Genomic DNA, 13052 nt, shown 5'->3' on the forward strand with positions numbered 1-13052 from the left:
ATCTCAGAGAGCAGGATGTATGCAAATTAAGATCCATATGTTAGAAAGAATAAACAAGTTAAGCTGGTTGAAATGAGCTGTGATACTAGTAAAAAGCTCTTCTGGCAAATATTTAGTGGATTCTTTTTCAGTGGCTTAAAATGTTAGTGAAAATAATGAAAATGAAACATGGTTTTTAGCAGATGATTTCTAAATGCATGTTTCAACCTTGATAAAATCCATGCAGTTTTTCTTTTAACACTTAAGCTGTCTCAAGATGGTAAAAATATACTGAGTAGTCACTGTTACTGGGATAGTTCACAGCATTATTATTAAGTGATATATAACTTTTCCTAGCATCCTCTTGCATGGGTTGTATAAAATAGAGGTTACTAGGGACAAGTCTTGGTCAGCCCCTTTGTCTGATCCTTCTACTGTTTCCCAGCTGCATATGACCTTACTGTAGCATTCCTTATTTTCCTCCATGCGGAACCAATTGTTGTTGCTGTGGGTTTGGTTTGGGGTTTTTTTTGTACCTGGAGCTTTTTTTTGGAAATGTGTCTGAGTTTGACTCAGTGAGTTTTGGTCACTGAGTCTTTGTGTGAGTAGAACGTATTTTTCTTCTTTCTCTTTGCTGTATTGTTCATTAAAACTAAACACTAAAATGACCTTTTTCATTCTAGCTAATGTTTTAATACAATAAATTTTATTGGTTGCTGTTGTGAAAACCTGTGGCCGAGGAAGGAAGTTTTAGAGAGATACCAATTAAAACATTTCAGAATTTATATGCCAGGGAAGTGGTGATGGCAATGGTGACGATGAGTTGTTGGGAGTTTGAGCTATGGTCTCCGCTGTTTCCATCTCACAGTAAGCATGTGTTGGGGGCTGGCTGTAACTCACCTTGACAGCCCCCCACTACAACTTTCTGTACACTGAGTGGGATTTGATGAAATGCTTTGCTGTCCTCTGCCCGTACGCAGTCATGTCTTGCTCGAGGTGTTGAGGAGGTAGAGACAGCATGCACCATCCTATGGGTGTACTTTTTTCACATTTCAAAGTAGAATCCAATCCATAGTCTGAAGATACATCTGAAGTCTGAAGGAAGATGAAGCAAGAGTCATTTTGCAATTGAAGGTTTCAGCCATCAGATGGTTGATGAGGGTTCTTCATAGCCTCAGTAAAAGGAAAGAGAAATCACAAAAACAACCAAGAATAGAAGCTAGCTCAAGAGTAAAAATGCTGTTAAGAGTCCATTTTTACTTGTGTATTTACATGTCATTTTGGAAGGTGCCTTCTGGAAGCCCGTGGGGTCTAAACTTACCTGCTTACTGAAGCAGGTCTTTTGTTCTCAGGGGATTTAGTATCTCAGAGTTCAGCTCTGTATTCTTTAAGAAATCAATTGCTTCACACTTCCCTGTAGCATTGTTCTTGTAGGTAGACTGGCTGGCTTTGGGAAGACAGAGTTCAGGGAATGCGATACTACCCAAAATGTGGCAGACCCTCACAAGGAATACTCAACTGCATTATAATTCACAGCTGTCCCGTTAAACTGATGGCTACCTTTTGTCCTCTATTAGAAAACAGTGTTTGGTCTTACTATTAAAATTAACATCTCAAGACTTACTCCAAACAACACGCAAGGAGAATCCCAGCAAAATTTACATGATATTTAAGCACACAGGAATGAACTCATATGGATTTAAAATTGAAGCATTGCAAACTGAAGGGTGGGTGTTCAGTCTCAAGATGAATGTCCTTGAGGCAAAACCTAAATGCATTAGCCAAAAAGGCCATACCTTATCCCCAGAACCTCTGCCACTTGCACTCTTGAGGTGCGTAAGGATATATGTTTAACATAAGACTGAGTTTTTTGGCAAAAGTAAGCTGGGATTGTAGGTCACCTTGCCATTACACGAAGTTGGAGAAGGTCCACCTGGCCTGGTGTCCCTTCTCTGACAGCAGGTAGAGCTCAATGTTTGGGGAAGAGTTCAAGTGCAGGCAAGCATGTCGTAGTGTTTCCCTGGGTTCTTGCAGCTTGCAGGTCAGAGGTTTCCTGAACTAGGTGTAGTATCTTTGTGTTTACTAGCTCTCAATGGATTGTTCTTTTGTAAATCATTCACTTGCTCTCTGAAGCTAAGGAGGCTTTTGGTGTTCATACTGTCACCTTGCTCTTTGCCTTCTTTTTCAAACCATTCAGGAGTAAGGTGAACAGCACATAGTCCAATAAAGATTCCCTGAGACTCAGGGGTAAGCTTTCTTCATTGATTGACCACTGACACCTACTCTTTTCTTCCCTGTTGCTTTATCTGCTTTCATATTTATTGAGAACTGGCCATCTACCTTCTTGTCAGATCCATTTATTTAAGACCTTTAATAAAAGACCTTGTTGAAACATGACATCCGTGTAAGATGACAAAATGGCCCTCTTTTTTTAGGTATTACTTCCAAAAGACATCACATGCAATTTATATTACCAAATTTTGTATCGGAGACTTCTGCACAAGATCTGTCTTTTTTCTTTATCAAAACCATTGGGACAGTAACAAGCTGAGATGTTAGTGGTTCAAAGCTGTGCTGGCTTTGAACCTAGAAGCTAGCAATTTTTAACACCATTGGTATAGAGGACGGCAAAACCACCAGCCCTTACTTAGACTGTACCATGTGGAAAATGTAGTTCTCTAGTATGAAGGTAATTTGCAAGCACAGCTTTAGTGCCTAGGACTGGCAGAGTCCTCCTCATCAAGCCCATGACCAAGCTGTAGCAGGCATCTTCTTGATATCAAAGCCTATGTTAATTAGGGAATGGAAAGACTGAGGGTCCTCAAATCCATCCACATATAGTCACTTTTTCACCGACTTACAAATACATGAAGAGAATTTATGGTATAATAAAATATGTGTGGAAGAATTACTGCCCCTTTCAACCAATTCTTTAACGTGTTCATCCCTGAAACAAAATGTTAAGTGTGATGGAAAAGGGTCACAGCACATGCATAGAAGGCCAAGCAATTTTGGTTGTTTTCAGTAACTGTTTGAATCTCAAAAGCTTCCTACAAGTAGATGTTCTTGTATATTTCATTAGTTCCTGAAATAATTATCAGGAGGCCTGTTGAAATATCCCGTTGATGATGATTCAGATATTTGAAAATGGCTCCCTTGTGAATTATGTACTTTAGTGCAGACCTTTGTGTTTAATTTGGCCTTTGGATACTTTGTCTCTTAGAAGAGAAGACTTTAGAATGAATATTTGATACAGAATGTAAGTGGTAGTGTAAAATACAGAAGGACTAGTGCTGTGTAAGCGTCTCTGGAATGAGGACAAAATAATTCTATCTAGGAAATGGTGTGGCTGGAGATGCATGCTGCAATATGTCTTGAGTCACGCTGGAGGAACCTTTACAATTGTAACTGGGTTTTCTGATTGGACTTTCTTGCCGCTGTTAGGCTTGTATTCTCATTTACAGTTCATTTAGACTTCGCTGATTTCAGAGGGAGAAACAGATGCACTCTGAAGACTTAATTCTCTTCAGAGAGGATAGGGATGAAGCCGTCCAAATTCTTATCAGAAAGAAGTACGTGGAATTACATGGTAGTCAGACTGAGTTAACTGCTTGTTTGTTTGTTCTTTTTTTGTTATGTATCTGTTCCAAAGAAAAATAAATGGAAGAGACCTTGGCTTTACAAGATAATTTACCATCTGCCTCTCATCTAGTATCTACAGCCTACATCTTTTGTTTAAGAATCATATTTCTTCCTGCTTTGCATGTTTAGAATAATAACAAATGTTTATAATTTCAGTATTTCTGCTACAGGAGAGAGGAGAAGATGAAACATGCAGTGGTCAGGTTCCTGGGTAAATGAGAATGAGACCTCTGCTCTCTCTCTTGTTGATCTTCAGAGGGTAGGCTTTTATGCCAGACAAGAGAAGAAAGGAATTTCAAATGAAGTGAGGCACCTAGTTAATATGAAGTTTGAAGAAAAAAAAAATCTGAAGGTTTTAATCCTGTTATTAAGCAGTAGAGTTAAATTCTGCCCTGTTGCATCTGTTTTGTGCTTGTGGAAGCAGTCAAGTGGATGAGGCTGCACCGACAGAGCATGGCTAGTATAATTTTTTTAAAGACATGATCCAATTATTACCTCAAGTGCTTCAGAAATTAAACACTCTAATAGCACCAGCATGACAAGGCTAGAATTGGTAAATGAGTACACAATTAAAAGAAAGGGGACTGAAGGTGAATATTTGCTATTAGAGGAAGGGCAGTTATTTTCTCTGAGTCAAAAAGCCACGAGCTTCAGCCAGCTTATTGACTATGAATATTGAGGCCCGACTGTCTAAAATAACTATTTGAGGCTCATAAAGCTGAAGCCTGTGGGTGGCTGTCTGGGGCTGAGTTCCTCTTCCTCTTCACTTGGAGAGGTGAAGGTCATATGCTGCCACCAGAGAAATGTGAGAGTCAGAAAGACAAGGAAAAATGTGGAGGGGTGCATCTGTGCACAGCTGGCCATGAGAAGTTATTCTCTTGGGTTTTGGTTTTGACACTGAGTCTTGGAGAATTACTTGAAGAAGAATTTGCCCCAGAGGAGCAAATTGACAGTAAATAAATAATTAAGCGTGCAGATGCTGGATCAGAGATCTTTCTGAAAACCAGTTGGGTCAGATCTGTTTTATAATCAGAACTGTGAGTTCTTCACGAGAAGTTTACAAGAGTTTCTAATTGTGGTGATTGTAAAACAAGACTTTTGGCAGTAGCTGAATCTGGTAGGGCTTCAGGACCCAAGGGCATTCCTCCTGCCCCAGCCCAACTGGTACGTGGCAGCCTTGGTTCTGTACTTAGTAACGAGGCAGGCCATGTATTCCCAATAGGCATGCACGTGTCCATACATGCAATGCACTCAGCCAGCCATACGGACCAGCACAAGGACAGAAGTGCCTTTACAGCACCCACCGAAACACAGACAGCACTTGTGCAAGCCTGACCACCACCGATGGCTCCCTGCTGTTCCTCCCCGCTGGCTGCTGGTGGGTTGCACACTCACACAAGGCAGGTTTCTCCACTGGGGGTTTTGGACACACTGTCAATCCAGTCACCGGCCCAGGTTCCGGTCCCCTCCAGTTGTTGGTACCTACACCTACAAGCCCTCACGTTTGCAACCCCTCACTCCAGTGGCTGACGCGCAAACTTCTGCTACTCACTGGTGAGTCCACTGCGATATTTACTAGTGTTCATGCACATGGGCTCACAGTAGAGGGTGCATTCAGATGGTAGATAGCTGGGAATAGTGTTTAGCAGGAGTACAGGTTGGACTGCGGTGATCAGGGGCAGGGCTCGGTCAGACACAGGTACTGACCAGCTGCCTGTTCACATGTGTCTGGCCCCTTTAATCCCCTTTTCCATCTATTTTTTTCAGGCTTGTTCCTCCTCAGCCCTTGATCCATCCCTTTCCCTGCCTTTGGCAATTCCCCTAAATGTCCTATGATAAGTATTTCTCACTCTCCATAATTCCCATAGCCACCCCATGGCTGGTTTTACACCATCCCAAACTTCTCTTCCCCCTGCATGACATGGTAAGTCCTATTTCCCAGCAGGCCATCACCCCCTCTTGCACAGCATTCCAGGGAGAGGGTTTCCCTGTTGACGCATCTTTGTGGGCTTTCCTCCAAGGAGCAGTGGTCCTGTCCTTTTACTTTGAGCGTCTTCAGAGTGGCCGATTCAGGGGGCTGCGTTTGCCCTGGCTAGGTTAGTAGGGTTGGTCCTCTGAGCCTCGACTCAGTCTCTGTGCTCAGTGGGACTGGCCTTTTATCACATAACTGAGCAAAGACCGCTTTTAGACCTTCTTGGCTGATTTGATTTTTCTATGCTTTCTATGTAAAAATTAAATAATGTGGCTGGCCACTTGCTTGTTTAAGCTCATGGAAAGTTTCCCTGTGATGTAAATCATCATTGAAGTGGTACTCACACTGGCACATTTTTACCCTCACATGTGAAAGTTTCAGGAAAGTTGTGAGTAACTGCGAACAGGGAATCGAGTTGCTGCCAGTTGTGGTTATAACAAATCAGGTTCTGCTGTCTTAAGGGCTGAGTTATGACTATGTGTGTGAGCTGCTATATCAAAAACAGTCAGAGGAGTTTGACAGACAGTCCTGAAGAAGGCTGACTATTTGATTTCTTGTCCGGGAGAAAGACGATGTTAACTTCAAGGAGAAATACATTACCTGAAATAGTCATGAGTCCATGAACCCAGGGATTACTGTAAGACTAGGTGTTCCTAGAGAACAATTGTGTCTTGTCCAGTAATAGTATGACACTTGGGTATACCAAAAGAAAGATGAAATCTCAAAATATGCGTAATAACACTTAACATATTTACTCTTTAGCCTCCAAACAGAAGTATTAGAATCAATCTTCTGAATCCCATATACTCTAAATACGCCGTGTACACATTATAAAACCAAACAAATAACTAGAAACAAAGCAGGCCTTCCCATACATAGCATGGCTGTGGCATTTCAACACTCAGCATTTGATTCTTGTTGACAGGTAGTAAAAATAAACTCCCCAAGCAAAGTGAGTTGGGGCAAAAAGCGACACATATTCTGCAATAAGTAAAACTAACTTCAAAGCCAACTTACAAGTCATCTCAGATGTTCATCTGATACTGCTTTAAAAGTACAGGGCCAAACAAACCTTGAAATCACCGCAGTGGCATAATGAAAAGAGTTTACCCAAGGAACAGGTATCGACAGTCTGCCAGGAGTGTTGTCTTGTGATAGAACATTTTGGACCAAATTCATCCCTGATATAAATTAACTGAAATGAATAAAGCTTGCTGAAGCAAGAGTATGGCCTAATACCTAAAAGACACTTTTTCACTCATTGGTATGGTTTTCTGCTAAAACTGCATTCTAGAAAATACAGAAGCTGATGCAGTTCATGTAAAATGTCAGTGTTGAATGTCAACCAATATGCTGTTCGGGCCAAACTAGACTTTTGACTACCAGGGTAATAAAGCAAAGGCCATCTTTTTCCCACTCCCTCCCATCACCCACAGTTTTAACCTAGGAAAGCTTGTCCTGACTTGGATTCCAACTCCTGTCCAGATATTCAGCATTACAAATGAGAGCGTGCAAGGCATGTTTATACGGTGGTGGAAATGTGTCAGCAGACATCATCCAGTATAGGCACGTCTCAAAGCATCAGAGGCCCCCTTTTCAGAGTGCAAAGAGTAATGTATTGCTTCTTACCAAGATCTCTAAGGTTTCTTTTTAGTAATCTATGAGTATATATTGTATGTGCATTGTCTTTTTATATATACACATTCAATATTATGTATATATATAGATACATCTAATATACAGACATGTAAATATAAGTGTGTGAGTCTATGTGCACATACATATTATCTCTGTTTTCATATATGTGTATATATGCACATATGCCCATATACTCAGGTACATTTATTTATGTACAAAAACTGGCTGTGTATCACTATAACAAATATTTTGAAGATAACATTTTCATAGAGGTGTATATTCCTCGACCTTTGTAGTGACAAGATGATATAATTCTAGAAAAGCATTAACAACCTGATTTTTCTTTAAATAAAAAGCAAAAGAATATTGGTTGCTTAGAAGTGGTTCAAGTCTGTTGCTACTGGATTAATGGCATAACAAGCTAAAATAGCAGGAAAAATGACTGTAAAATGGAAGCTGTTTTATCCACCTGAATGCCAGTGGTATAAAGAATGGCATAAAGAAAAGACAGCATTTTGCTGATGCTTTTCAATAGGGACTTATTGCATTACATAAGTTGAGTAATTTTCTGCTCTCAGTCATTTCTCTCGTAATCAGATTGCTTGTGCTTTGTTCTTGTTTTCTTTAGAAGTTGTAAGAAAGAATGGGTTGAAGCTCTCGTGTATCAATGATGGGTCCAATTCATGCATGTTTGGGCAATGTTGCCTGTTTATAACTGCTGACATAATTGTCTGAATTTCCTTCTTTATTAGCTGAGTATTACTGCAGCTCAGTTTCCTGCTGGGTGTAAAGGAGAGTATGCTTACATGCCAGATAAAGGCGTGCTACTTCTGTTTGTTTGAATAGTGGTTTGCTGGTGACAGAAAGCTGGAAGGAGTGCATAACTTGGGGTGCAGAAAGAAAATACCAAGGTTTTATGTAAACTAATGGGAACATGTGCTTCAATTTGCAAGAGCCACTGAGAGAGTGGTGCAAAGAACAGGAATATGGTAGCAATGTTCTTCTGGCTGATTTTCTTGGGGGCTAGAAATGTCCCTTGACTGAACCGGGGAGGGCAAATAACACCACCCAGGATCCGCAAATGGAGGGCACTTCCCACAAACAGCTTTGTGCATACAGCGGGTGTCCACGTTCCCTTGTGGCTGCATTTGCCTTCCCTGCGCACCTCTGATGTGGGGAAGGGAAAGGGCTGGTGAGGATATCTGTCTGGTTGTGGTTCAGCCTCGAGAGGATCCACGCTGTGTACCCCTTACACCTGACATATCTGAGGTGTGAGCAGGAGTGCTCCGTGGTCCTTTCTTCACAGGGATGAGGGGAGTGGGATAGGGGTGGCAAGAGCTGCATTGTTGTCATCACCTTTTTTGCTAGCCACACTGGCACTAATACAGCTCAGGACTTGTGTGAATTGCCCAGTGCGTTTTAAAAGATTGTGTCTCCTGTCTCCACTTCTCCAGCTTCCCTAATTATCCACGCTTGTAGCCATTCTGTGCAAGTGCTGACACTAAAACACATAGGACGAAGTGGCTCCAAATGCTTCCAGGGTGTTGACAACTGTACACAAGGAAAGGAGATTGAAGGTATAGTCAAGATTAACCTCTCCTTTTGTATCGCAGTATCATTATCTAATTAGATCAGAAGCAAAGCCCTGCGGCTTAGTCAGTATTAGAGCGTAGGCACCCATTTCAGGAGGAAGCCTTTGAGAAGAGCAATCTTCAGCCGTCCACCTACACCATTTTCTTTGCGGCTTTGCAAGATGGAAAAAGTGACAGATGTAAACCTCCCCAAAGGCAGCTGCATGTTCTCCTTACGCGCATTGCCTTTAAAGAGACCTCTGCCCCCCTGAACCACTGACTCTTGGATGATCCCCGTGGGTGACCCTTGTCTTTGCTGTCCCTGGGCTGCCGGGGCAGAGACATAACAGCTCTGCTGGAATTCAGTGGGTCAGACCCTGAGGAGAGGGTCTGCTGGTTTTGAATCACTAATGCTATTTTATTACAAGCACAGGTAGCCTTTATCAGGGAATTGGAGCCGTGATTCAGATAAGCTGGATGGAGTGGGAATGGGAGGGAGTGGGGAATTCTTCCCAGTTGCCAGAAAAGGTCCTTTGCCTGAACAAGGACTCCTGTCACCGAGTAGTTGCTCTGCATTACTGCAGAAAATGGCCAAGAGAGTTTAAATATATGGAGATATTGCAGCTGGGACTGTTGCTACACAATTCATAGGTCCCATTCTTGGGGTTTATATACGTTGGGACTCATATCATTCTCTGATTTTTGGTTCTGCATCAGCTCCGAAATGACCTTCTGGTTTGGGTTCAGCAGACATCCCTCTAGAAGAGCATATCTCGTGCAGTCTCCCCAAGCATTCTTCTAACATAACGGATGGGGTTTTTGTGGGCAAAGCCAAACTGTGGGTTTGATTAAGTGTTGAATTTACCACTCTATGTGAAACTAGTCCTGGTGTGAAATTCGCTTTACTGACATATAAGGTTCTTAGAGCAGTGCTTTGGGTTCCTGTACAAAAACGTACTGTAGCAAACCCTTTCATTGTATTGAGATGATTTATCATCAGCGAATAAATGGAGAGTGTGGGAGAGAAGAATAGAGTAGGTCAGATTCTGTACCTGCTCCAAGATCTTGATTGTAATATTTCATGTCAGTTGACTAAGAACATGGGACCATGAGTCTGACCAGGGCATGTGGAGGGTACTGTGCTAACAGTAACATCAACTGTAAAATACACAAGAATTCTTACAAATATTACACATACAGAAATGGAAACTCATCTGTTGGGGGTAGATAGCAGAGCTTAAAAGCAGTTTGTTGGGTTTCACTCAGGTCTTCATTGGAAGTGGAGTGGTGACTCAGTTTTAACACGTACATACAGAAATTTAAAAAACTAGTAATATTTTGAAAATGTTGTGATCTGATGACAGAGCAATGTTCTGTACTTGTGCCATTACCCGGATTGTTGCAGCCCTTGTCAGCATAATGTAATATCACCTGTTGGCACAAAGACAAAAAAGACACAGGTGGTGCATCACCTCTTGCACATAATGATCAAAAGCATTTACCTAGCGCTGAAATGAAAACTAACAATATTAGAGATGTGCTTATTTTTCCATTTGCACACAGGCTACAGCTGTCATTACTTTCCCTTGTTCTGTCACATACATTTAGAAAAAATTGCATGAAAACTTTGAACTTGTGCATCTCCTGTATGGCACTGAATGCCCTGCCTGTAGAAGGACTGTCTGTAGCCTGGCAGACTGCAATTGCTTTATCACTGTGCGTAATGAAGCTGCTCATCTCACAATGAGATTTTAAGTTATACTTAGGTATATCAGATATTTTTAAAACATCTTCCCTTCCTTCCCCTTTCTCCCAGCTTTTACTGCTGAGCATGATGTCATATGGTATGGGATATCCCTTTGGTCAGCTGTCCCAGTTGTGTCCCCTCCCAGCTTCTTGTGCACCCCAGCCTACTCTAAAGAAAGCAAGCCTTGACTTTGTGCAAGCACTGCCCAGCAGTAGCCAAAACAGTGTGTTACCAATATTATTTTAGTCACAAATCCAAAACTCAACACCATAGGGGGTACTCTGAAGAAAATGAACTCCATCCCAGCCAGACCCAGTAGCTCACATGCAAACATTTACACTGTAGATGTTTGCATCTGGTTAAAATAAATCCCATCTTGAGATTTTGAGTTCCTGATATATCAGTATTCCTATGTGGAAGGTTTCCACCTTCCAGTCTCTGAATCTTGCAGTATTGCTGTGTGTCTAGATTGCCATGAATCCCTGCTTTTGATCCCTTAGCCTGTGTCAGCTACTGAACTAGCATAGACCTGTGCTGCTGCATTGATTTTAGTGGTGCCATGTTGTTCTACAGGAACTGAGTCAAGAGAGTGCCTGTGGTTTTTAGGATCAAAGCATGTATATTGTTCTAACTGTGTCTCTTCATTATTTCATTTAAAGTGACAGCATTTCTGAGGAAAACCATGTAAACAACCTGAACTCTTATCTCCTTTTTCTTTCCTGGGTGTTAATAGGTAACATAGATAAATGAGTTACAGAAGTATGTTAAGCATAGGTACACTAGTCATATAGAAGTCATACAGTAAGAGAATAAAGAAACCTCAAGAGGCAAGTCAAGTTTAATGTTCTGGTAATGTATCCAACCGGCATTTTTTTGAAATATCATTGTCAGTTTAGTTGGTGGTCGGGAAAAAATGGAAACATGTTGTCTTGACTTTGGAAAAGAGATGTATTTTGGAATATGGTTTACAGGGGCATCTAATTAGAAGGATGTGAGAAGACCAACACTCTTTAAAAGAGTCCCTCTGACTAGTGATATACATGGGTCTTTAGGCCATTAACATAGCTAATTTCTTTCGCTGGACTTCCAATTTGTGGAGGAAGCAACTGCTTTCACTACCAAATTTCTCCTGTCCTAATAGACTAGTTGGATCAGCCAGCGTGCAGCTTAAGTGTGTCCATAGCTTACCCCTTGCCTTTTCATTGAACCTAAATAACCTAATTGTAAAGAAGGACAAAAAGTGTCAAAAGAAGTTACAGGTGTTACTGGGAAATGAACCAATGCACAGATAAAGTGTAAGTGAAAGGACTGTTAACACAGAGGGTCTCCTGATGAGCCTATAATGAAAATCCCTCTGGAAATTTTCAGTATTCTCTTTTTGTTGGAAAATGGTAGTGCATCAGAGTAGAAGCATGTTGTTTCTTCGCTATTGTCCTGGTTTTGGCTGGGATAGAGTTAATTTTCTTCCTAGTATCAGGCATAGTGCTGTGTTTTGGATTTAGTAGGAGAAGAATGTTGATAACACACTGATGGTTTGGTTGTTGCTGAGTACTGCTTATGCTAGTCAAGGACTTTTTCAGCTGCCCATGCTCTGCCAGGTGCACAAGAAACTGGGAGGGGGCACAGCCAGAATAGTTGATCCAAACTGACCAAAGGGCTATTCCATACCATGTGACATCATGCTCAGTATAGAAACTGGGGGGGTTGGTCAGGGAGCAGCGATCGCTGCTCAGGAACTGTCTGGGCATCAGTCAGTGGGTGGTGAGCAATTGCATTGTGTATCGCTTGCTTTGTATATTATTGTTGTTATTATTATATTGTTATTATTATCATTACTATTTTACTTTATTTCAATTATGAAACTGTTCTTATCTCAACCCAGGAGTGTTTCTCACTCTTACTCCTCCGATTCTCTCCCCCATCCCATTGGGGTAGGGGGAGTGAGCGAGCGGCTACGTGGTGCTTAGTTGCTGGCTGGGGCTAAACCACGACAACTATATTTTTCTAAATACATTTTCATGGAGATTTGTTAGGTCGAGGACTTGCTAGTTAGGAAGAGAGAAAACCCAATTGAGCTGGTGACCAGGGCACTTGAAAATGTAAGAGACCCAAGTTGGAGTTCTTGATCTGACTCAAGGACTTAGACATGGTTCACCCTCATCTCAGTGTGTTCCACTAGCCTCTGGAATGACTTGTTACTGGTTTGTAAACAATACAACCAGACAAAAAATCTACCACCAAAACTCAAAGCTGAGTTTTCTCTCTGCCTCAGAATAAGAACAAAATGGAAACTTGAGGTGGAAATCATGCTTTTGTGAAATGAGTTATTGCTTCCCAACTTGCTTTACTAATCATTTTGCAGATAATTTAGAAAAGACAGGATTTCCAAAATGCTGAATGATTCTGATGCCTTATTTTAGCATGTCCTGAAATTGTGAATTAGAATTCATTAGCCTTTTTTTAAAACTTCAAATATATTTAATGTGTACATTTGAATTTTTCC

At 41.3% G+C, this 13052-nt stretch overlaps 1 protein-coding gene across 3 annotated transcripts in view; it reads left to right on the plus strand.

The window, feature by feature from the left end:
• ABCG1 (ATP binding cassette subfamily G member 1) overlaps positions 1–13052 on the plus strand; it is a 55426-nt gene that overhangs the window by 9723 nt on the left and 32651 nt on the right. The window contains exon 3 of one of the 3 annotated variants that reach the window (XM_075711919.1): positions 4532–4573. The exons of the other annotated variants lie outside the window; for them this stretch is intronic. Coding sequence (XP_075568034.1) covers positions 4532–4573 — 42 coding nt within the window. The remainder of the gene's footprint in view (positions 1–4531; positions 4574–13052) is intronic. 3 annotated transcript variants of the gene reach the window in all.

Source organism: Pelecanus crispus, chromosome 1, assembly GCF_030463565.1.
Source record: "Pelecanus crispus isolate bPelCri1 chromosome 1, bPelCri1.pri, whole genome shotgun sequence".
In the NCBI taxonomy this organism is placed as follows: domain Eukaryota; kingdom Metazoa; phylum Chordata; class Aves; order Pelecaniformes; family Pelecanidae; genus Pelecanus; species Pelecanus crispus.